At 39.0% G+C, this 23994-nt stretch overlaps 1 protein-coding gene across 2 annotated transcripts; it reads left to right on the top strand.

Moving 5' to 3' along the window:
* Positions 1-9421: 9421 nt before the first annotated feature.
* On the top strand, positions 9422-15373 carry LOC311285258 (uncharacterized protein). 2 transcript variants are annotated; one of them, XM_084400835.1, is made up of 11 exons: positions 9422-9590; positions 9705-11051; positions 11184-11311; positions 11393-11512; positions 11627-11674; positions 12467-12527; positions 12642-12692; positions 12766-12810; positions 14182-14246; positions 14364-14508; positions 14598-15373. In XM_084400835.1, the coding sequence occupies exons 5-11, from the start codon at positions 11634-11636 to the stop codon at positions 14862-14864; spliced, it is 675 nt and encodes a 224-aa protein (XP_084256961.1). In that variant the 5' UTR covers positions 9422-9590; positions 9705-11051; positions 11184-11311; positions 11393-11512; positions 11627-11633; the 3' UTR covers positions 14865-15373. The 2 variants fall into 2 exon arrangements, with proteins under 2 accessions (XP_084256961.1, XP_084256960.1); XM_084400834.1 differs by lacking the exons at positions 11393-11512; positions 11627-11674 and having other exon boundaries at positions 9705-9782; positions 10176-11051; positions 14598-15372.
* The last annotated feature ends 8621 nt before the right edge of the window (positions 15374-23994 follow it).

The following is a 23994-nucleotide window of genomic DNA, read 5'->3' as shown; positions in this document are numbered from 1 at the left end:
GATTGACAGCTGATAACGAGCATAGGCTGCACCGAGTGGAATTCCTGAAATTGGACGTTTCGGCCATGATCTGACAACACATCATACCACCTCTGTATCCTTTCTGAACATTTGTATTGAAATATCGTACATAAAATGGGTTGCTCTGCTATAAACTGCACTAACCGACACTGCAGGAGGACTTCGCTCCAGTTTTTCCGGTGACATTCCACTGCTATTTCACGTAGTTAGCACTATTTAGCATCAGTGTTTGTGGGCAGTGGCACTGCAACAGTTAGCATGTATTTTAACTTATACGTTGCATTTACTAGTATTTAACCGAAGCTAGATTGTGAAATTAAACATTTCTCGTTGTTAGTGTGTTTTTTTAGTTAGCTTAGCCATTATGAAAGTATAAGTAGCTTAAAAGGTATAAGAAGATATAGCCTACACAAGACGAATTAAATCTCATGTTTAACCACTCCACTAGACTAGAGACATCAGTCAGCAGCACTAGCCGAGGTAAGGCTGTTCCAGGCGGGATACATGAGCGCTGAGAGCCCGGTGATCCCTTGGATCTCACAACTCCGAAAACGTCAGATCAAAATTTTAAATAGGCGCTATCCGTGTAAACAAACAACATATTTGAGATTAAAACAACTACATTCTTGACTGAAAAACTCTTAAAACTACATTTCGTGGCACAATAACAGTAGTATTTTTAAATTTCGCGGTCTTTCTCCTCTGCTATTGACGCAACTTGAGATTATAGCAGCGGGATTTAGCATTCTACATAAAGCTACCACATAATAACACAAAAACAGCTCACGTTAGCCCGGACCATAGACTGTAAAGAATGGCCCGGACTCATCTCTTCAGCCGGACCCGATTGTTCACCACACCGGCTCAGTCTCACACAAAGCATGCACTTTTACCCATAAATGGATTGGCCAGAAGGTGGGCGGAGTTAGGATTTCCCAAGATTTTCCAAGATGGCGCCGCCCATACCCCCCATAAACGGCCTCAAAACCGTTCTTCAGAAAGTCTATGGGTGACATCACAGACGCTTTGTCCATATTTTTTACAGTCTATGGTTAAAATAGAGCAATCGGACCTAGATTCATGCCGAGGATCGGCCGAGTGTTTTAGCTTTAATCGGGCCGCACAATTTTTGCTAGCTGGGTAGCGTTACCTTTTTTCTGAGTGTATGATTAGAAGCAAACTTATTTAAATTAGCAGCTCAAAGATTAGAAACTTATTTCACGAACTTACCAGTTTTGATAAATGGTGAACAAACTTCACTTTCTTTTTTTAGCACGGGCTCGATGCTGACGGACGCCTCGATCTCCGAGCCCTTGCCTCAGTTGGCTGCTGCTCACATAGTTCGCTCGTGATGACTGACAGGACTAAATTATTACTCTCATGGACTAACATTTAGAACGTTATTTAAATATTTAACGTTACCAAATAAAACTGATATAAAATCAACTCACACAGATGATATTCGTAAATTATTTAATTCCAGACTGAAGAGATGCGTTAAAATAGAAACAGGCCTAGCGTTCGCACGCCTCCGGGATGAACACGGGTAAGTTAAAGGATTGGTTCACTTTAAAAAAAACTTTTGCTGATAATTTACTCACCCCCATGTCATCCAAGATGTCCATGTCTTTCTTTCTACAGTCGAAAAGAAATTAAGGTTTTTGATGAAAACATTCCAGGATTTTTCTCCATATAACGGACTTCAATGGGCCCCAAACGGTTCAAGGTCCAAATGACAGTTTCAGTGCAGCTTCAAAGGGCTTTAAACGATACCAGACGATGAATAAGGGTCTTACCCAGCTAACACAGTTACGTTGTGAAGACGTAACCGGACCAGACCATATTCATCGTAGCGACGTACCACATAACGTTCCAGCGACGTAACTTTGTGATTCCTGTATTCGTCGTGGCGATGTTAAGTGGTACGTCACAAGAATGTGATGAGGACGTCTCAATGACCAAACTGGTATGTTGCGAGGACGTAACATCAAAGGACCATATTAGTCGTAGCAACGACTAAAATACACTGCATAGGCCTACATTTAAACGTACAGTATGGAATTTTTCGCCACTAGGGGTCGCTAACCTATTTACAATAACAAAGGCGTAGTTTGATGACGCAACATTTACTAAGAATTATGGATCGTGTCGTCAACGTCAAGCCGACCGATCTAATAATGTTTATGGATAACTGAATACATCGATGCTTTTATCATGACTGTGATATGAAGCAGATCGGGATTGCTAAGAGACAGATATCAGCTCCACACGCGACGCGAGTCCCGCGGATATAAAAGGAATATGGACATAGGAATATAGACCGAACTACACGCAAGTGCAGAATTACTACTCACAGGTCAGTTTATTAGACAAATTAAACTTGTGAGGTAACGCAGAGTTGTTTCACTTGGTCTAACATTACACTAGCACACTAAACTGCATTTGAATGTGTTGAAATTAATGTGTTAGTTTGTCTGTATGAGACTAGCAGTAAGCTAGATCAACATTAGAATAACATACAGATCATATTCTAACATTTTATCATTGTTGAACTATATAGCATTGATTAGTTTTTTGTAAATGTGCTCACCTGTTTAATAAAGTACATGTAGGAGCGGTCGAAGTCTCGGACGTGGAGCTCTCGTTTATATACTGTCTATGGGAGCTCTCTGCATCTCGAAAACACCGCGCTGATATTGATTCTCGGTTTAGTTCTTCTTTTTTTAATCCAAAGTCTGCTTGCCATGGCCCATAATGTTTGAACGAAACAACAACAGCGTGCAAATAGACACTGCGAACTACACAGTGGTCCACGTCAGTCGCTTTGGTTACTATCAAGAGGGCTCTGGTTCATAGCTCTGGTTGCTATGGCAGTACGAGCAGAAACCTGGGAGAACCAAGGGGCAACATTCTCATCTGAAAAATTAAGCCTACCCGGAAGTGCGAAAAACTGCAATACATTGAAAATCCGCTAGAGGGAGGTCCCAAAAGGGAGCAAATCTCCATAGACCCCATGTTAAAATGTCAGTTTTCACAGCATAAATTCATGGTTTTACAGGTTGGTCCCATGGACTTTTATTGTATTTTTCGATAGGTTCCGAGTGCCAGACAACTGTGAGGGGGGTGAATTTTTTTCTAACTCGTTAGTTTAGAATCTAAAATCAAATTTCAAACTAAAATCAAACTCGTCAGTTTAGAATCAAAGTTAACCACGCCCTTATTTGTCATACATTTTATATCTAAATACGATCTTAGATCGTATTTAGATATAAAATGTATGACAAATAAGGGCGTGGTTAACTTTGATTGACAGCTTGATTGACAGCTTAGGCTGCGCCAAGGAGAATGACAACATAAGAAGCGTCATTTTTTAACACAGTTGAAATATAATACTACTGTTTCTGTATCATGAAATGTAGTTTTAAGAGTTTTTCAGGCGAGAATGTAGTTGTTTAAAGCTCAAATCTGTGGTTTATTTAAAGATTTATGAAAATTTTATCCAGTTGTGAGATCCAGCGATGACCGGGCGCTCGGCGCTCATGTACCCCGCCTGGAACAGCCTTTCCTCGGCTAGTCGTTCTGACGTTCGCCACTTTCTCTGGCGTCTCTGTAGTGGTTAAACATGAGATATAATTCGTCTTGTGTATATCTAACGGGCGATTTTTGGTCTCGTGAATCTATCATTTGTTCCTTGGCCAATCGTTTTGGCTGAGGGGAAGTTTTATAACTTTATAAGCTATTTAACTTTACCATTGTATGGTTAGACTAGAGCGCTGTCTTTGTATGTTTGACTGAATTGTTTGCTTTATTTGTATAGCTTCTTATACCTTTTACTTAAACTTTTATAATGGCTAATATTGATAAAACTGAAATTTAACAAAAAGAGACTGGGTTGAGTTTTGACATTTCAAATTTTTATAATTGTATTTAAAAAAATGTAAAACTGTAATGTTGTTTACTGCAAAATCTGTTGTTTAGTACAAATGCACATATTGCCTGGACCATATTCTAAATGCCTGGACATATATTAAAATGTTTAATATTTTTATATTATATTTTAAAACGAAAAGAGGCAGGTTTGTGTTTTATATTTAGTTTTTTTTATAAATAGGCAAACTTTATGTGCAGTGAATATAATCAATACGCGTTGCCTGAACCACATTTGTGTGGCTATCATGTTTAAGATTTCTTTAAATGAAAACGAAAAGAGTTAGTATGGTGTTTTATAACATATTTCGTTGCCTAAAATATACACAGAGATAACCGGAGTAGCAGAGCGAGCTGAGTGACGCGCGCTGCGTCAGAAGGTGGGCGGGGTTAGGATTTCCCAAGATTTTCCAAAATGGCGCCGCCCATACCCCCCCATAAACGGCTTCAAAACCGTTCTTCAGAAAAGGCTTGTTCGACTTGAACCGGTGTGGTGAAGTATCCGGTAACTCTGAAGTGATGGGTCAGGTGTGGTGAAGTATCCGGTAACTCTGAAGTGATGGGTCCGGGCTGAGGACCCAATTAGTATGCCACTAGTATGCCTCAGAGCCATAGAGAGAAAGAGTTGCGACACTCTTTGATGTCGCCGCTATGGCTGTCACGTGGTTCATGTAAGCCCCAATAGTTCCAAAACATACGCTGGCTGTCATGTTCTTCTATGGGACAGACAGCAGCAATTGCATTATTGAATGGTAAATATAAAATAAAACACACACCCAAGTACTTTTTCAGCTGTTATTGCATTATTGCATTTTGTTAATGTCAGTTTTGCATTTGGAGATAAGTTTTAGGCTATATTTTTGGAGGGAAAAGCTTAGTGTTCATGTTCGCATGGGTAGTAGCACTGGCTTTAGCGGCTCTAACTTAACTTTTCCATATCATTCATCTGATGATAGACGTCTCATGATATTTATTTTAGCACAACTGGGCTGTATTAGGCTATTGATTCCCGTGATTTTGTTTATAAATTTTGATTCAGCCATTAGCCTACCTTCGTGATCACGCAAAGAGGTCTGCCGTGGCGGTCCGTTCAGAAATCGCTTAGAAGCTAGCTCACTTCTTCTGATGAAAGTGGCCACCCCCAGGACCACAACGTGAAACATTATCATGTTAAGAGAATATTATTTTAAGATTAAGCCATATCAAAACTATAACAGATTAAAAACGAATGTAAGCATGGCTGATACAAATGAAGGTTTTCAAATAAAATATTTTTTATTAAACAATGACAGACAACAAAAATGTGTGCTTGTGTGAGTGTGTGTGAACAAGAAAAACAAAAACCAGGGGCAGGTGATCATGAAACAGACAGGACTGGTGATGGCCATAACAATCCTAGAGGTCCAGCATTGTTCTCACAAGCCGCTTCACTCAAGACAATAAAACATAATGAAAAGTTAGTATATCCCAAAAAAAATTAATTAAATAAAAGTTGCTATAAAGGTGGCAGCGATTCATTACCTAACTCTTAGCTGACGAAGTCGCGCTAGCTAACTAGCTAGCAGGCAGTGCTTGAAAATTGGTTGAAACAACCAACATAAAATATAAATAATTACGCTGTGCATGTACAAATGAAGACCAGTATAAGCATCGCAAAGGGCCTCTGAAACAATATAGACAGTTGACAATTCAAAAGAGGTCGATAATTCAGCAACTTAACTCTGGAACAACTCGACACGCAGCAATGTAAGTGAATGGTGTCCAACGCCCAAATGACAGTGTTTGGAACTATTCCGATGTTCATATCCCGGAAATGGCAGCACCGCCATTTTTTACAACGGAGGTCTATGGGAGTGTCGCAACTCTTTCTCTCTATGGCTCTGGTATGCCTGATCTAAATCTGTTCTCACGATAACTTGTAGCTAACGTGAGCTGTTTTAGTGTTATTATGTGGTAGCTTTATGTAGAATGCTAAATCCCGCTGCTATATGCAAGGTAAGATTAAATTAAATTGTATATTGTATATGTAAATTGTGTATATTCTATAGCTAATATTTAAAATCTCAAGTTGCGTCAATAGCAGGAGAAAGACCGCGAAATTTAAAAATACTACTGTTAATGTGTCACGAAATGTAGTTTTAAGAGTTTTTCAGTCGATAATGTAGTTGTTTCAATCTCAAATATGTTGTTTGTTTATACAGATAGCGCCTATTTAAAAATTTGATCTGACGTTTTCGGAGATGTGAGATCGAAGGGATCACCGGGTGCTCAGCGCTCATGTAGGCTATCCCGCCTGGAACAACCTTACCTCGGCTAGAGATGCTGAAGTCTGCCGCTGGCTTATGTCTCTAGTCTAGTGGTTAAACATGAGATATAATTCGTCTTGTGTATCGATCGTGTACGATCTTTGATATCATTAATCTATAATTTGTTCCCTGGCAAATCGTTTTGGCTGAGGGCAAAGTTTTAGTTTCATAATTTTATGTAACGTTAAATTATTTAGGCTATTTATCTTTAACGTTGTAGCCTGCTGACTTATGTTTGCCTGAATCGTTTTACTTAATTTATTTCTTGACTTGTATAGCTTCTTATACCTTTTAGGCTGCTTTTATAATGGCTATTATTGATCAATAAAACTGAAATTATAGGCTGCAACTAATGCAACCACACATACACACAAGTTCACACATAACTATGAAAACAATCTACAACATAGCGACACTTTATAGTTAACTTAGTGAATTACTAACGTAATGATAGCAGTAGCACCAAAACGTACTTTGCAAGATTAAGCGCTGTTTTATATGGATTAACCCTTTCATGCATAGTGGTCACTACAGTGGACAGCTATTAAAAAAACATTTGCTTAAAGGAGAACTCCGGTCAATTTTAACATTGAGCTCATTTTTTTGTACATTTGGAGTGCTGTCAATACAGAGAACAACGACAAAAATCTATTCTTTCTAATTATCTATTCTATATATCTATTCTAAATCTAATCTTTATTCTATTTTTAAAATTTGCACCCTATTGACTTCAATGGGGCAAGTAGTAAGCCTGCTTTTTAGCCTCTTAACATCCTTTAAGTGTCATTACAAGTGCACAGAAAATGTGAGTGATTCCTTCCGAGTGAACACGGGTGGATCTGACTGCAGTAGATGTTAGAGATATTAATAAAAATGAAGTTAATTCAGCCAGCGCTCATACCTTTGTTTACATCCTGTTTTCGGTGGAAGGCCATAGTAATCGATTGTCGAGTTCCTCTGTGTGTTCAACATCTGATTCGGATGAACTATCCATCAGATCTGATATTCTCAGAACACCACACAGCACCGTCATCGGCTGGGCTGACAGTCTGAGTCTCCACTGTTGCTTAGTTACCTATGATCACGCGCGTGAACTCGACAATCGATTACTATGGCCTTCCACCGAAAACAGGATGTAAACAAAGGTATGAGCGCTGGCTGAATTAACTTCATTTTTATTAATATCTCTAACATCTACTGCAGTCAGATTCACCCGTGTTCACTCGAATGAATCACTCACATTTTCTGTGCACTTGTAATGACACTTTAAAGATGTTAAGAGGCTAAAAAGCAGGCTTACTACTTGCCCCATTGAAGTCAACAGGGTGCAAATTTTAAAAATAGAATAACTCGGTGTAGGCAACACCGATTTTTGTCGTTGTTCTCTGTATTGACAGCACTCCAAATGTACAAAAAATGAGCTCAATGTTAAAATTGACCGGAGTTCTCCTTTAAATTTGCACGGGTTTTGATGGCATAGTTGCACATCAGCCTCTTTATTGGACCCGGGTGCATCATCCTATACATTGCAACCAAGTGGCAAGCTGTTGTGTTTCGATTTTTTTCCCCTCCAAACCAAGATGGTCAATGGTCAGTCAGAAATGCCAAGTTGCTCCGGAATATTCAACCATTCCTTCTTTCCTAGGAGACTCTTGTAGGTAAAAAAAAAATTGCAGCATCAAACAATATCTAATGAGTCATATCACAGTTATAGTTCACCCAAAATAAAAATTACTGTGTGAGGAAAAAATGTGATGTTTTCAGAGTTTTTGTGTAAGTACTACATTAAACTACTATATAATGTTGATTATAATGTATAATAATGCAATGGGGAATATTTGTGGGTCCTGATAATGCCAAACGTCTTATGTTACCAGAATGTTAAAAATATTAGTCTAAAATAATTCAGTATTTTCAGCTTCAGAATCATGAATATTTGTATTCTGGTGGCACAATTGTCCTTGGGTTACAAGCAAGTCCAAGCCTATTCATTTAAACCCACAATGTAATATCAAAGTTAGCATTTTAATCAACAGTGCATTTTGTGTTAACCTTTTATAATATTTCTTGGGAGTATCGCAATAATATCGTATCGTGAGTTCAGTATCGTGATATGTAGGCTATCGAATCGTGAGATGAGGGTATCGTTACACCCAGCTTTTATAAACATGCCTTAGAAAAATAAACATTACTTGTGTGTATCTTGAGACAAAAAATGGCACTGACATATTTTAAGATGTATCAGTCACGGTGTTGCTTTCAGTTAAAACAGCTCAAATATGCATTTTACCCTCTGGGCCTTGTCTGTGTGAAACCGGGAGTATAAGAACCGGACGATTGTATAATGAAAAATAGAAGAGAACTGACTGACTGGTACAACCTCATGTGCTAAATGGACAAAATTGTTTAAAATATCAAGTTATTTTAACTGTACTTGTTCAGCTCCCTTATCTGGGTATTAATACGTGACTTTAATGTAGTTAAACCTGTCAGATATCAGATAGTAATATGATATTTTTCTATTTACTTTGAACTTAAACTCTTTCAGACGTTTTCTTTTTTCCTTTTAAAACAGACGACAGACTCTTCTACATCGGCCCCAGTATGCAGTATATGCGGCTAGTTGTCCTGTCAGAGGAAAAGAAGAGATCTGTTCTCACAGAGTGCCACAATAACCCTGGGACTGGCAATCATAGTGGTGTCAGAGGCACTCAAAACCTGGTTATTGCTGGCTACTATTGGTCTACAATTATCCGGGATGTGAAAGAATGGGTAATTTTACATACTTAATGGGTATCTTATTCTATCTATTCTTAAGAATGTGTCTACTTTTGCCACCTTTGATTGTTAGATACCTCCTTGATTTAAAAGTTATATTTGAAGTGGATCAAAAAAGTTAATCAAAGTTGTCCTAAGACAAGAACGGGTATTGTTCAAATGTCATATATAACTTTAAAGAAAGGTCTTTATCCACTTCAAATGTTGACTACTGTATTATCACCTGCAGTAGCATATGGACTAAACCTATTAAAGCCACAGATGCCATGTCACTTAATGTTAATACCGCCATCTCATCAACTGGATATTTTTCTAGACAATTTGTTCAAAAAATGTGTTTCTTTTTAGGTCAGATCTTGTCATCGCTGCCAGTTAAATGACCCACGCAACAATAAGTATGTCCTTACAATGACAGACCTGTACACCAAGTGGGTGATTGCAGCGCCCCTGCAATCTAAGACAGCAGCTGAGGTGTCTGCAAAAATAATCAGAAAGTTGTACTTGTTCGGCACGGTCAGAAAAATAATTACCGACCAAGGGAAGGAGTTTGTCAACAAGGTGAAGTTTTGTAAAGGTTTAATTGTTTTCCCCCTACTCTAGTCACTCTCAACATATATGTTGTTGTCTACAATTACTCTAGTCTTGCAAATTTAACTGATGATCCCTCTGCAGCTCAACAGCAGCATTTTCAGTACGCTGAACATCAAACATGCTGTCTCCAGTGCTTACCATCCCCAGACCAACGGACAGGTAACTCTTATACAGGATATCTGTCCTGGAAGAACTATTGTTGTCTTACGGTTATTCACAACACAGGCTCATTAGAAAAACGTTCCTGTGGCAATATTTATACATGTCACTGCAGTTTCCAACAGAAATTAACACTAGAGGCAGTAAAATAGCAAGCACTTTTAATCATTTTTATACACAATTATGATTGCAAGGGCAGATTATGGATCAATGACTTGTTTTCACGTGGCTCCTTGCACAATATTATGTTATGACCTCAAAACCCTTTTTACCATAGTGCATGATTTGTAAACTAATAAATTCTGAAGTTTGCACCACTTAACCAGCTCCATATGGTCCATATGAGCCTGGGCTGGTTATTCATCAACTTTATAAATGCATTGATATGTACAGGATGAAAGAACCAATCAGAACATCAAGCGTGCTCTCAGAAAGTATGTTAATGACAACCACAATGACTGGGACCTCCACCTTCCTGCTGTGGTGTACGGTATCAACACTGCAAAGCAGGTCTTAACACGTTTACTTATTATATTTATTATATCTACATTTAGATGTCGACGGGAAAACTGAATTGATGAATTTATTCAATATTTAATGTTAAGGGTGGAGTTTTTCATTTAATACACATTTGATAGTAAATGGGAAGCTTCCTATGTGATCAGTACTCCACTAGACACAGTCCATACTTTCTACTCTTCAATCGACACCCACGTCTGCCAGAGGTCATGAACGCCTGTCCCATGGGAGATGATTTTGAAGTTACTGACCCAGAAGATGACATCGACACCAGAGTCAATAAAATGAAACTTCTCAATGAAACGGTTTGTTTTTGAATAATAAAGGTTAATGAAGTGGTGAATTTCTCAGAATTAGACCTAGGCAGAGGCTGATCTATGTATTTTCTTTGCTATGATTCTGCTTTATTTGTAACTAATGTCACTGTTACACTGTATATTTAGAGATGTGGAGAATTTTTTTTTTTTTTGTAGGTTCTTCGCAACATAGAGCATGCACAGGGAATGCAACAAAATGCATTTCAAAATCGCAAGTGAAAGTTTGTGCGAGTATGTTCAGTTCAGGCTGGTGATGATGTTCTGCTCTCGGGGGACCCCAAGAAACGACGGACAGGAGACACGTTTACGAGTCAGCACAAAGGACCATTTACTGTGGCCAGCATCTCTTCCAAAGGGGTGGCTACTATTGCGAAAGGGTCAACTTGCCAGAGGGTCAATGTGTCAAGACTGAGGACATACTACAGATCGAAAAGTAATAGTGTTCGATCAACTTTGTACAAAACAGCTTACAATTACATGCTAGATTCAGAAATATTGGATTTCTTTTTTTAAAATCCACATAATTTCTTTTGTTACTAATTGTCACGTATTTGTGGATCATCAGATGGACCAACTGAGAGGATGATTCTCCAGGACCACTGTTACTCAATATTTGAGTGGCAGATAGAGCATCCATATGCTTGTTCAGGAGCAGAGTGGGAGAAGGACTTGGGCCCTATTCAAGATGAACTGGTAAGCATTCTGTCTATTTAGTAAAACTTTGCATATTTAAATAGCCATTACTTAATCATGTCAAATGCTCTTTGTTTTTAGTTAAAGTATGTGTTAGACAAAAAACGTCCGTCAGGAGAACTGATCATAAAGCAAGGCAAATTTTGCCTCACCCGAGAAGACTTCTGGAGCTTGGGTTTAAGCCAGTGCATGGAATCTAATGTGCGTATGTTCAATGTCTTAGTTTACAGCTCAAAAAACGAAATTCCCAGATAATGCATAATGTTCCACAAGGCAGCTTTCACTGGGATGTAATCTTTTTTCAATTAATTTCAGATCGGAAATGCTTGCCTCAAGATTGTGGAAGAAGCTGCACAAAGACATGTACTTCATACTATTATATCTATTTAAAACTTATTTATTTTAATGTATGCGTGTTCAGTAACTTATAATGTTCTTTCCATAAGGGAAAAGATGTTCACATTGTGGACCTCTATGTGGTTCCCACCTGGAAAGACCAAAATGTGGACCCAGTGCATTGTTTGCCTGCAAGTGTTTTTTTTTTTTTTTTGCTATCATATACTCATCAACCAAGAAATAACTCTTTTGGGAACAGGCACAGAAGTTTATGATTATTGAATAATATTTTGTTCCAATACTATTAGGAAAACGTGAGGTCCAAGGATCTCATACTATTTCCAGCTTGGAGCAGCCAGCCGGATGAAGCGGATCACTATCTGCTCTGTGTTGAGTTTCTTTTCTATAGTCTTTCTAGCTGTAACATTTTAAATTCAACAGGTAGGGTTAAGTGAGTTCTATTTTCATGGATATTAACAAACTACCCATTGCAGGTTATGTTGGTAGCTAAAAGGGAGATACTTTTCCTTGATTCTCTTCGTCCTGATGGTTTTGGAGATGACACTTACAGAACCATATTTAGGTTGAGAGAGACAAAAGATAATTTACTAGCCTTGTTCCAGGCATGTTATTTGGTTACAATTCCCAAAGGGAGCCTCGTTCTCAGGCTTCGTTCACATAAAAGCCTCGTTCTCAGGCCTCGTTCACATAAAAGCCTCGTTCTCAGGCTTCAAGTTCATTTAAAAGCCTCGTAATCAGCATACATAACTGATAATTTAATTACATATTATGTATTTTGTGTTTTCTTTGAAATGCCAGGCACATTGCAAGCTCCATTGACCCAGGAACCTGGACTGAAAAAACAGGAAGAGACCTTGGAGTATGTTTTAAAGGATGGAATTGTGTAAAGCTAATTTAAGTATGCATGTATAAATGTTTAAACAAGCTAGCAGTTGTGTTTAAAATGACTTTGGATGGACTTTCCCTTTTACAGGTTTCTCTTCAACAGTGTTCAGAGAATTCCTGTGCTGTTTACATGCTGATGGTAAGAATAATTCATTTGTCAGAGCTGTTAGATAATAAAATCAAAGTCTTACAGTGTTATTTGTATTTCACAGTATGCTCTCAGTACCTGTACTTCCTGTCCATTAATATTCACAGAGGTAAGCTGGATTTTCACACAAGTATCCCATCAAACTCATATGTATCAAATATTTAGGGCTGTCCCCGACTATGGATTTTCATAGTCGAATCAGAATCGTCATGTCTTGCCTATAGTCGACTAATAGTCGAATCATGTGTATGGGGGCGGGGCTTTAACGTTTCAAAGCCGCGATGTACAGAAAATCACACAAAGATATAGAAGAAAATTTATAAAAACATTTTGGATCAATAAAACTAAGAAATAACATAACTCCAGAAAGGCCACACTGCAGACAGGATTTGCATTTCACATGCAAATCAAATTAAATCGGCTAAATTACCTGTGCGAGCAGGCCAGCCTACAGCACAACATCGATGCACCAAAAAAATAAACCATTAATTTACTAAAATTAAATTAGAACAGAATAGGCCTATACCTTTCTAATAAATAAAAAATACAAAACGAAATAAATTAGAATCAAGTCACAAGATGAGGAGCAAATGTGTGCAAAATGCCTAAAGTGCAGGGGAACATATATTCAAAACACAAGCCACAAATAGTTAGATTAGATAACCCTGACAGATTAATAAATAAAATAAAAATAAAGAAATTATTAAAATAACGATAGTAGCCAGAATTTTCAACTTTGTCTTTTTAACTGCAGAAACAACAATAAATGCTAAACTGGAGTGGCAGTCTTTTTAGCTAAAAATGTTCACAGCATCCAAAAATCAAATTAGAACCGGCTGAAAAGTTTTGAAATCACTTGTACCCTACCTGATCGAGAACAAATCCAGTCTTTCACTCTGTCTGTGTCCGTTGGAGTCTTTTCAAATTGTGCGCGCGGATAAAATACATTCTAACGTGAAACCCAGTCTATGCGTGAAACGTGTTAACGTTGGCCGGCAGAAGTGCGATAATGGTTTTCCTGATGCTAAATCCAGCCTTGGAGAATATCTTTTCTGATGGTGTACATCCACACTTTAGATTTTCTTATCCCAGACATTGTTAAAGATTTAAATCCTTGCCGCGAAGACGCTTCTCTGTCGGTCACGGATCGAAAGTGAAACTTAAATCTGTCATGGGTGTTTGGATTTATTCACGCACGTTAACAATTTTTTATTAAAAGCTTCTTTCTTTGCACATTTTTATATACAGCATTATCATAATAGGCTGAATATTAACGTATTGACATAAAAGCTAGTTCTATGTGAAATTGAGCGCCCTCATATAGCCAAAGGGGCATGATCCTCGTTTCATAACACCTCTGCGAAGATTCGACCATGAGATCGGTAGTCGAATCAGGCTCCTCCTATCGAAGCATCGAATCTTCGACTATTCGGGGTCACCCCTACAAATATTTATTTTTTATTTTTGTGTGTGTTTTTAGGAGGAGGTGCCATTGATTCGCCAGTGGTGGTGCATTCAGCTGATGGAGAGGTTTTGCCTAGAAGGGTATGACATTCTACAGATAAAATTTCAGTATCTTGGTTGTATTTAGCCACTGTTAGAAAAGTGACAATAAAAAGATTTTATACAAATAGAGTTCCTACATTTACATATTTTCTAAAGGCATGGACAAAGATTTGCATTTTGGACAAAGGAAGCATCCCAACTCCTTCAGGGAAACCTTGAGCCTGTCTTTAGGGTGTCAAAATACACCACCACCAAACTGTCGCCCAGCAAAAGAGTTGTAGTTGAAGAGGACACTGATAAGGTAAATTATTTTATTGGTCATATATCAAGCAGTTGCATGCATGCTAGATAAATAGATTAATTATTTTGTGCCATTATATATATTTACAGCCAATCATTGTAAGAGACCTTCTTACAGCGCGGGACTGGGTACGCAGTCATGGAGACTTATTCTGTGGGAAGGTGACAGAGCCTTCTTTTCTGCAGATGAGTGGAAGTCAACAAAAAAATGCCCTCAGGAAGGTCCTGGAGGAATTTCCTGATGCAAAGGATGACTTTTTGTTTTTATTCCAGTGTCTAGATGACATGGAAACATTTTTATCATCCTGTGCTGATGAACAAGGCCTGAAGGTCAATGCCATGTTTGTTTGTTCATGAGTGTGCAAGAGCATGTGTGAGTGTGTGAGAGTGTGAGAGCGTGTAAGAGCGTGTGAGTGTAAGAGCGTGTGGGAGTGAGAGCGTGTAAGAGCGTGTGAGAGTGTAAGAGCATGTGGGAGTGAGAGCGTGTAAGAGCGTGAGAGTGTAAGAGCGTGAGAGTGTAAGAGCGTGTGGGAGTGAGAGCGTGTGAGTGTGTGAGAGTGTAAGAGCGAGTGTGTGAGAGCGAGTGAGAATGTGAGAACGAGAGTGTGAGAGAGCGTGTGTGAGTGTAAGAGTGAGCGTGCGAGAGCAAGAGAGTGAGTGAGTGTGAGAGAGAGCGTGTGACAGTAAGAGTGTCTGTGTGAGGGAGGGATGGAGAGCGTGTGTGTGTGTGTGTGTGTGTGAGATCGAGCGAGTGAGAACGTGTGATGGATTGAGGGAGGGAGAGAGTGTGTGTGTGTGAGATCGAGCGATTGAGAACGTGTGATGGATTGAGGGAGGGAGAGAGTGTGTGTGTGTGTGTGTGTGTGTGTGTGTGTGAGTGTGAGAGCGAGCGAGCTAGAGCGTGTGTGTGTGTGTGTGTGTGAGAGCGAGCAAGTGAGAGCGTGTGTGTGTGTGAGAGAGAGAGAGTGTGGGAGGGTGGGAGGGAGGGAGGGAGGAGAGAGGGGAGGGGGGAGGGAGGAGAGATGGAGGGAGGGATGGAGGAGAGATGGAGGGAGGGATGGAGGAGAGATGGAGGGAGGGATGGAGGAGGAAGGAAGAAGGGAGGGATGGATGGATATAGATGGAGGGGTAGATGGATGGATAGATAGATGGAGGGAGAGATAGATGGAGAGGTAGATAGATGGAGGGAGAGATGGAGGGAGAGATAGATAGATGGAGGGAGAGATAGATGGAGAGATAGATAGATAGATGGAGGGAGAGATAGATAGATAGATGGAGGGATAGATAGATGGAGGGAGAGATAGATGGATGGAGGGATGGATGATAGATGGATGGAGGTAGGTATGGATGAATTAATTTATTAATAAATAAATAAATAATTTTATCCTGTGTGTTTCTGTGTTTTCTAGCCTGGGTGCCAGCCCAAACCCCGCCCACAAAATTTTTTGGTCGGGAAGTTCGGTCTGGACTCGCTCCGTTGAGGAGCTATTATGCCCGAACAAAAATTGTTCGGACCAATCAAATTGTCAGGGCGGGCTTTATACGATGATGGACAGATGAGCAACGGTAACGTAATCATCCACGTCACCAAAGAGCGCTTGATTTGAATTAGTTTACAACAAAGACGACTGCTGCTGGAGAATTGAGATTTCACGAGTTCACATTTACAAATAAGTTGATAGAATAAATGCGTATATGACGTGCTGTCCGAGGAGAGGGCTGTGGGCTCGGTAGCCATACTCCCCCGTATTGTATTCCTGGTTGTGAGAGAACAAGACAAGAGTGAGGATTCGGGGTGGTGGAGGGATGCTGAAAAACTGTCAAGGAGTGTTAGGTAAGTTGACAGAGTGAATATGCTTCCTCATGCTGATAGATAGGGTAACGTTAGACATGGTATTGTTTGATGACAAGTTGATATTGGATTGATTATTTGTACGTGCTCCTCCCGAACTTTGTTTATTAAAAATCATGTGTAGATTCCGCCATCGCGTCTGTTATAGAAGATATCGACAGCGCATTCATTTTAAAAGAGGAACAGAGAGCCGTGACATTTTGTTGGTTGAAAATATGAATGAAGAACATGCGTCATTTACTCCGTTGCTCTGATTGGTTGTAGGTCTATCCAATTGAGTGCAGAGGTTTTTTTTTTCCTGGTTCGGTTGAGACACACCCCATAATCAAATCTCTATGGAGCAGTCTCAGACTCACATTCTGACTAGAATCTGAGTATGACGACGTCAGGCTATGTGTTTTCTTGAGTGCAGACATTTGTTAAAGTATGCTGAAATAAGTAGAACAAACCTTTACCAAATGAAATATTACATGTAGTAATATTGTAAATATTACAATATATTACAATATTACTTCTGCAGAGGAGGCTGATCGCACACTACAACCGTCATAATGCCCACACTTAATGCACATCTGTATTTCCCATACACAAACTATTTAATTCTCCATTTAATTAATTGAATCAACTTAATGTAACCTTGATATATATATATTAAGATAATCACTAGTAAATAACTATTTCCGATACGGATCGTTTTTGTTTTGTTTTTTTGATGTAAAATGTACAACAATAACTGGCTTATACAGAATTGACAAAAATATGAGTGTTAACAGGAAACGGAGCACGTAGAATAACACACAACTTTAGGGAGAAGAAAACTAAATAAAGTTAAAATAAAATAAAATAAATAAACAAACAATAAATAACATGACAAAGGATAAATAAAAGAAATAAAAGTCAATTAGGGGGCTTCAGTTACGATACGGATCGTGTAGTGTCGAACAACAACTGCCGTAAATGGTTTCGACATCAGACAGGAAGGAGACGCGTTCTCGCACATGCGCAGTACAGATCGTGTTTCCGGTATGGATCGAGTAGCGACATGCGGTTCCCGAGTGTTCTGCGTGGTGCGCTAAACTGTGGCGCTGTTACAAAATAGCCTAAATTAAAGCATTTAAAGTTGGGGATAAAACATAGGCTAATTATTTAGAATACAGTAATATATAACTGCTCATAAAGGAATAAATATCAAGGAGTAAATCAATGAAAATGTCTTTATTGGTGAAAAAAAATAAAAAATGACTGGTCGACCAATGAGAATGTCAGTCGACCAAGACGGCATCGACCGATTAGTCGACTAAACGGCTAAAGTTGACAGCCCTAGCAGTAGGAGGACCATATACACATATTCAAATGTCTTTGTGTCAGTTTATCGTTTAAAATGCCCATTTCGTGTGCGTATTCTGGGTGTTTTAATATTAAAAAGCCTAAAAAAAAAAATTCGTCAGGACAGAAAAGCGTGACCTTTTCAACGTAATTGCATATAACATGACGTCACGAACGCACATCACAGAACAGAGCAAGGCGAGCATTTGTGCTTATAAAACTTAAACTTTTTTATTTCTTTTTTAAATAACAGATCGTTTCGCAAGATAGGACCCTCATCGTCTGGTATCGTTTAAAGCCCTTTGAAGCTGCACTGAAACTGTCATTTGGACCTTGAACCGTTTGGGGCCCATTGAAGTCCATTATATGGAGAAATGTTTTCATCAAAAACCTTAATTTCTTTTCGACTGAAGAAAGAAAGACATGGACATCTTGGATGACATGGGGGTGAGTAAATTATCAGCAAAAGTTTTTTTTAAAGTGAACTAATCCTTTAACGTTAAGTAAGAGTTGTAAGAATATTCTGGGAAACTGAATTTATAAATCTGTTGGCTTATATTGACTTTTTTTTTTTACACAAAACGCCATGGGTTTGAACTGTTTCTATGTCCGCGGTCTCGCAGTTAACCTTATAAGTTATGCTAAAAGATATATGGCTAAAAATACAAATAATTGTAATAACAATAAGTTTAAAACATAATAACAGTACTTTGGTTTTGTTAGGTCAATATTTTCGAAGAAAGTTTGTTGGCCTAACGTTAACGTTACAGACACTATAGACCTTATGCACCAGAGAAACAAGGGCGCCGCCATCTTTGGAATATTGTCTTTTAACTTCCGTTTTGCGGTCGCAATATATATTTATATGGCATTTCTGTCCAGGGGCCTGTTTCAATAAGGAGGTTCAAACAACTCTGAGTTAAAACTTGAACTCTGAGTTGACTTACCCTGAGATGGGAAACTGTTATTGTCAGTGAAGTCCACTTCAAATGATATACCGTGCTCAGGGAGTAGGGGAGCAGTGAACACTACGTATGGACCCTGTCAAATAGAACGCACCTAGGGTCCATACGTAGTGTTCACTGCTCCCCTACTCCCTGAGCACAGTATATCAGTTGAAGTGGACTTCACTGACAATAACCGCTCATTTGAAACGCCTTGCAAACGTCATTAAATAAAGTCAACGACTGGGTCGCGCAGATTATGATATAACAAATATACCCAGATAGCACACGTACGTCGGGCCGACGTTGGCCCAACATCGAGCGTCGGCCTCCCTCCCTATAACATCGCAAAGGCGTCGGCCAGGCGTCGGCAGATCTCTTGTCAGTCAGTGCTCTTTTTCCCAGCTCCGTTACGTCGGCTTTTGGTCGGCCCACTATACGGGAGGCCGATGTTGCGTTGTGCGCGTGAACTTTCAAGTCGCTTTCAAACACAGGAGCGGCCGCGGCGCAGAGTTGCCATGGAAACGCCGCGGGACCACTGCGACTGGTAAGCAGGAAAACTCCATCTCTCGCTATTGTTTTCACTGCTTTCAGGTGATATTAGTCTCTAAAATCACACGGATAATACACACAACTGTTCTTGACACTTCTCTTACTTGTAATTGATATACTTATGTTGAATATTTACTTTTATAGACATGGCTTTGTGTCTTCGGAAAAAGTCCGTTAGCATCTCAACCGTTTTCAGAAGAGGTAAGTTAAGCTAACGTTAAAGTTAACTCGGTTGAGCTTTTGTTTATGAAAGTTTGGGCTTTTAATCACCTCTTTTGTGTATATGAGAGGTTACTTGGAAGTGAGCTAATTTATTTTACACAAACGTAAACATAAACGTATGTAATCGGTGACGTCACTTACATGGAGTGATAAAATTGGTTGAAACTAACGTTAGCTCAATGGTAAACAAATATTGATAAAAAAATGTTCTGTGATTTCAGCAGCAACAAAATAACCCATAATAGAGGGAAAGCTCCACGACTTCAACATTTCTGAAGAAAGCTGCTGCCGGAGAAGTAGGAAATACAGGTAGGAAATCCAAAACTAAAGAATTAATTATTGATTTTAGGAAACAGAGCCCCCCTCTTCCCCTCACTATCATTGATGGCCAACCTATTGAGATAGTACAAGAATACAAGTACCATGGCACAATAATTGATAGCAAGCTATGTTTTGAATCACACACTGATGCTGTTTGTGCCAAAGCCCAGCAGCGAATGTATTTTTACCGTAGACTGAGGAATTTTAACATTGACCCCACTTTGATGAGAATGTTTTATTCTTGTTTTATTGAGTCTGTTTTAACCTTCTGTTTTATCTGCTGGTTTGGTTCCTTGTCTACAAAAAAAAAAAAAAAACGATTATAGAGTATTGTTAGGACGTGTAGCAAGATTGCAGGCATTAACTTTCCCCCTCTCTCACACATTTACTCCAACAGAGTGGCAAAGAAGGCAGCTGACCCTAGTCATCCTTTGTCCTGCCAGTTCAAGCTACTTCCCTCAGGCCGTAGGTACTCCATGCCCAGATGCAGGTCAAATAGATTCAGAAACTCATCTCAGAAAAGCATTTCACCTCTGCTGTAGCTTATATATAATATAGCTTAGCTATAGCTTCTTACTTGTAATAAACCTGGCATTATATAATAATATTGTTTGGCTCTGTGACAAATGGTTTGTTGTGTTCCTAGATCCTTCAATGTTGATGCCCTGGCCTCCACCGTAGCAGAGTTGGGCGGATCATCATCTCGGATCATCATCTGTAAGGCGCTATGAACCATATGATTAGTAAGTAAAACTTCAAACATGCACTAATGTCAAACATACACTAATTGTGTTGGTAAAAAAATTGTGTTTTGAAAGAAGTCTCTTATGTTCACCAAGATAATATTATTGTGAAATAATATAACACATTTTAAATAACTGTTTTCTATGTGAATATATTGTAAAATGTAATTAATTCCTGTGATCAAAACTGAATTTTCAGCATCACAGCTTCATATTATCCTTCAGAAATCATTTTAATATGATGATTTGACGCTCAAGAAACATTTTTGATTATTACCAGCTTTCATTTTCTCAAAGGCGTAGCAGGATACCCAGGGCTTGGTTTACACCTATCCCAATTTCTAGCCACTAGGGGACCATAGGCAGGCTAGCGGAACTCATATTAATGTTAAAAAACCTCATAAAGTGAAAATTTCATGCCATGGGACCTTTAAGCATTTTCTACCCGTTTTCTATGTGAGGAAAACGCTTAACTGTACATAGTAGTCTATTTTTAATTAGTATGGTGTTTACTGAGTTATTTATTTATTTTAATATCACTGTCTATGCGTTAAAGGAGAACTCTGGTCAATTTTAACATTGAGCTCATTTTTTTGTAAATTTGGATTGCTGTCAGTACAGAGAACAACGACAAAAATCGGTGTTGCCTACACCGAGTTATCCTCTTTTTTAAATTTGCACCCTGTTGACTTCAATGGGGCAAGTTTTAAACCTGCTTTTAGCCTCTTAACATCCTTGATGTGTCATTACAAGTGCCCAGCCATGTGAGTGATTCCTTCAGAGTGAACACGCGGTGAATCTGACTGCAGTAGATGTGCAAGATATGAATAAAAATGGTTTTAAAAAAACACATACCTGTATTTACATCCTGTTTTCGGCTGAAGTCCACAGTAGTCGATTGTCGAGTTCGGGCGCATGATCGTACATACTAAACCTATGCGCGTGAACTCGACAATCGACTACTGTGGACTTCAGCCGAAAACAGGATGTAAATACAGGTATGTGCACGGGCTGAAATTTTATCATTTTTATTCATATCTTGCACATCTACTGCAGTCAGATTCACCCGTGTTCACTCTGAAGGAATCACTCACATGGCTGGGCACTTGTAATGACACATCAAGGATGTTAAGACAGGGTGGCCGCGGGTCCTTAAAAAGTCTTAAAATGTCTTAAATAAAGTTTTCCTAATAAAAGGCCTTAAAAAGTATTAAAATGTCTTAAATTCAGATTCGATAGGTCTTAAATATTTCTGGTCACGTTACCGCAAAAAATTCTCCAGTCTGACGGACCTAATGTCCGTCAAATAACCAGTGAAGCATCGAATCGCGAGAATGATTCAGATTTTATTACATAAACAGCTATTGATAATGATAATGTAGGCTTTTTCTGGTAACGCTGTTTCGTTATTTGAAATGTAGGCGCGTTGCGCGTGGCAAGCGCGCTCATAATGTAAGAGACGCCGGCGCGACCACAACAGTGCCCAACATCAAATGGCAAACGTAAAATGCAAGCGGAACGAAACTGCTCGTTATTGTGTGGTTGAAGGACCGTTTATCAGTTTGGACCAGTGCAGCGCGAGCCGATCGTGATCATGCGACTGTGACTACGTTTACATGCAGCCAGTAACCCGTTCAAAACCGGGATATTAGCAATAACCCGGTCGCGCACGGCCATGTAAACACCGGCAAAAACCCGGATATGCTCATATCCCGGTTTTTAAAAACCCGGATATTACCCCTGGGGTACCCCTTTTCTAACCCGAATATTTGGTCATGTAAACGCGTATCGGCATATCCCCATCAAAAGGAACATTGATTTGTGTTCTGCGCATGTTCTATTCGCAAGGAATCTTGGTCTTTTGAGTAGAGACGGCGCATACAGAAACCCGCGTGCAGTATACCGGAAGTAAACAAGAAGTAGAGGTTAACATGGCGAGACGCAGCACAGCAACACACTTTTTGAGCGAGAAGGAAAGCGCAAACAAAGGCGATCGCTATCTGCCCCGAACTATTCATTATCCGGGTGCTGCTGCTGTTGTTGTTGTCTTTGGATACAGGAAGAAGAATTGGAAATGACGCATATTGCGTCTTAAGGTTGTCCGTACGTCCTGACGCTAACCGTGCGTCGCCGTTTACATCGGGATATTCCCAACTGATTACAAATTCCATGTATACAGGAGTAACTCTCTCTGCTCACGCATGTAAACAGGTTATTCCGAATGTTTCAGAAACCCAAATAGTGACCCTAACCCGGATATTGGCTGCATGTAAACGTAGTCACTGTTACTACACAGCGCTAATAAGAGATGCAGTAAAGAAAGCATTTGAATTCGCCACAGAACTGACAGAAGTAATAACATCGCTGCGAGATCTAGTGAGAAGCATTCATATTTCTCCGTTATTAACGGATCAAACAGCGCTGACATGGAAACCTGGAAGAAACATTGTGCCATAGTAGGCTATAATGCCTTCAAGTAACATTACGTCGGTTTTATTTTGACATTATGAATACAATTGCTGCCCTCAAATGTTAATCTGAACTAAAATAATCCTTTGTTTATAACTACTACAATATGACATTTCATTTTTTCCAAGGAGCTGTTTTGTTTTATATGCTCCTAAGAAGAGTCAATTATAGCTATAGAATTGCTCAAAGTAAAAAAAAAATCATACTTTATGATGTTAGTTTTAATATAAAAAAGAATAAAAAATTTAAATCAAGGAAATTTCTCTGGCATTTATTTCTTTATGCTGTATCAAAAACGTACCGAACCGAACCATGACACAAGTGTATCGTATCGAACTGAACCGTAAATTTTGTGAACAGTTACACCCCATATATAAACGCTTGTAATATAATGTGTATTTCCATCACAGGTTTGGTCTTAAATTTCATTCAAAGTGGCATTAAAAAGGTCTTAAAAAGTCTTAAATTTAACTTGTTCATATCTGTAGACACCCTGTAAGAGGCTAAAAGCAGGTTTAAAACTTGCCCCATAGAAGTCAACAGGGTGCAAATTTTAAAAAGAGGATAACACGGTGTAGGCAACACCGATTTTTGTCGTTGTTCTCTGTACTGACAGCACTCCCAAATTTACAAAAAAATTAGCTCAATGTTAAAATTGACCGGAGTTCTCCTTTAAGTCACGTTCTGCGAGTGCAAATCTCTAAATTCAACTTTGGACTTATTATTGGACTTATTTTACAGGGGACAAGTTCTCAAATTCACATCTTTATGCTCTCGAGTTTTGCTACTCTTTTACTTTCATAAATAACCTTCCTGATAATGTTCGGGGCTCTGGCACACTCTCCCAATTTAAATCTAGACTAAAGACACATCTCTTTAGCCAAGCATTCAATTAACACATCTCATAATCTTGTTTTACAGTTAATATGTGATGAAATAGTAAAAAGTGCACATGATCATCTTTTGCCTGAAATAATATGAACTGCAGCTATGCTAATCTTTCTCCTGTTGCTTCCCTGTTTCTATCTCAGGATGCTCAGCAAGTTCACTAGAGATTA

The sequence above is a fragment of the Rutilus rutilus genome (genome assembly GCF_951802725.1).
Source record: "Rutilus rutilus genome assembly, chromosome: 25".
Lineage (NCBI taxonomy): Eukaryota > Metazoa > Chordata > Actinopteri > Cypriniformes > Leuciscidae > Rutilus > Rutilus rutilus.
Note: the sequence above shows the minus strand (reverse complement) of the source record. Positions and strands in the feature narration are given on the sequence as shown.

Excerpts from the sequence above, each read along its gene's own strand:
- LOC311285258 (XM_084400834.1), top strand. The coding sequence starts at position 11,256 with ATGCTTGTTCAGGAGCAGAGTGGGAGAAGGACTTGGGCCCTATTCAAG. Across the intron at positions 12,811-14,181 it reads GTCCATTAATATTCACAGAG|GAGGAGGTGCCATTGATTCG; the intron begins GTAAGCTGGATT and ends GTGTGTTTTTAG. Across the intron at positions 14,509-14,597 it reads TTGAAGAGGACACTGATAAG|CCAATCATTGTAAGAGACCT; the intron begins GTAAATTATTTT and ends ATATATTTACAG.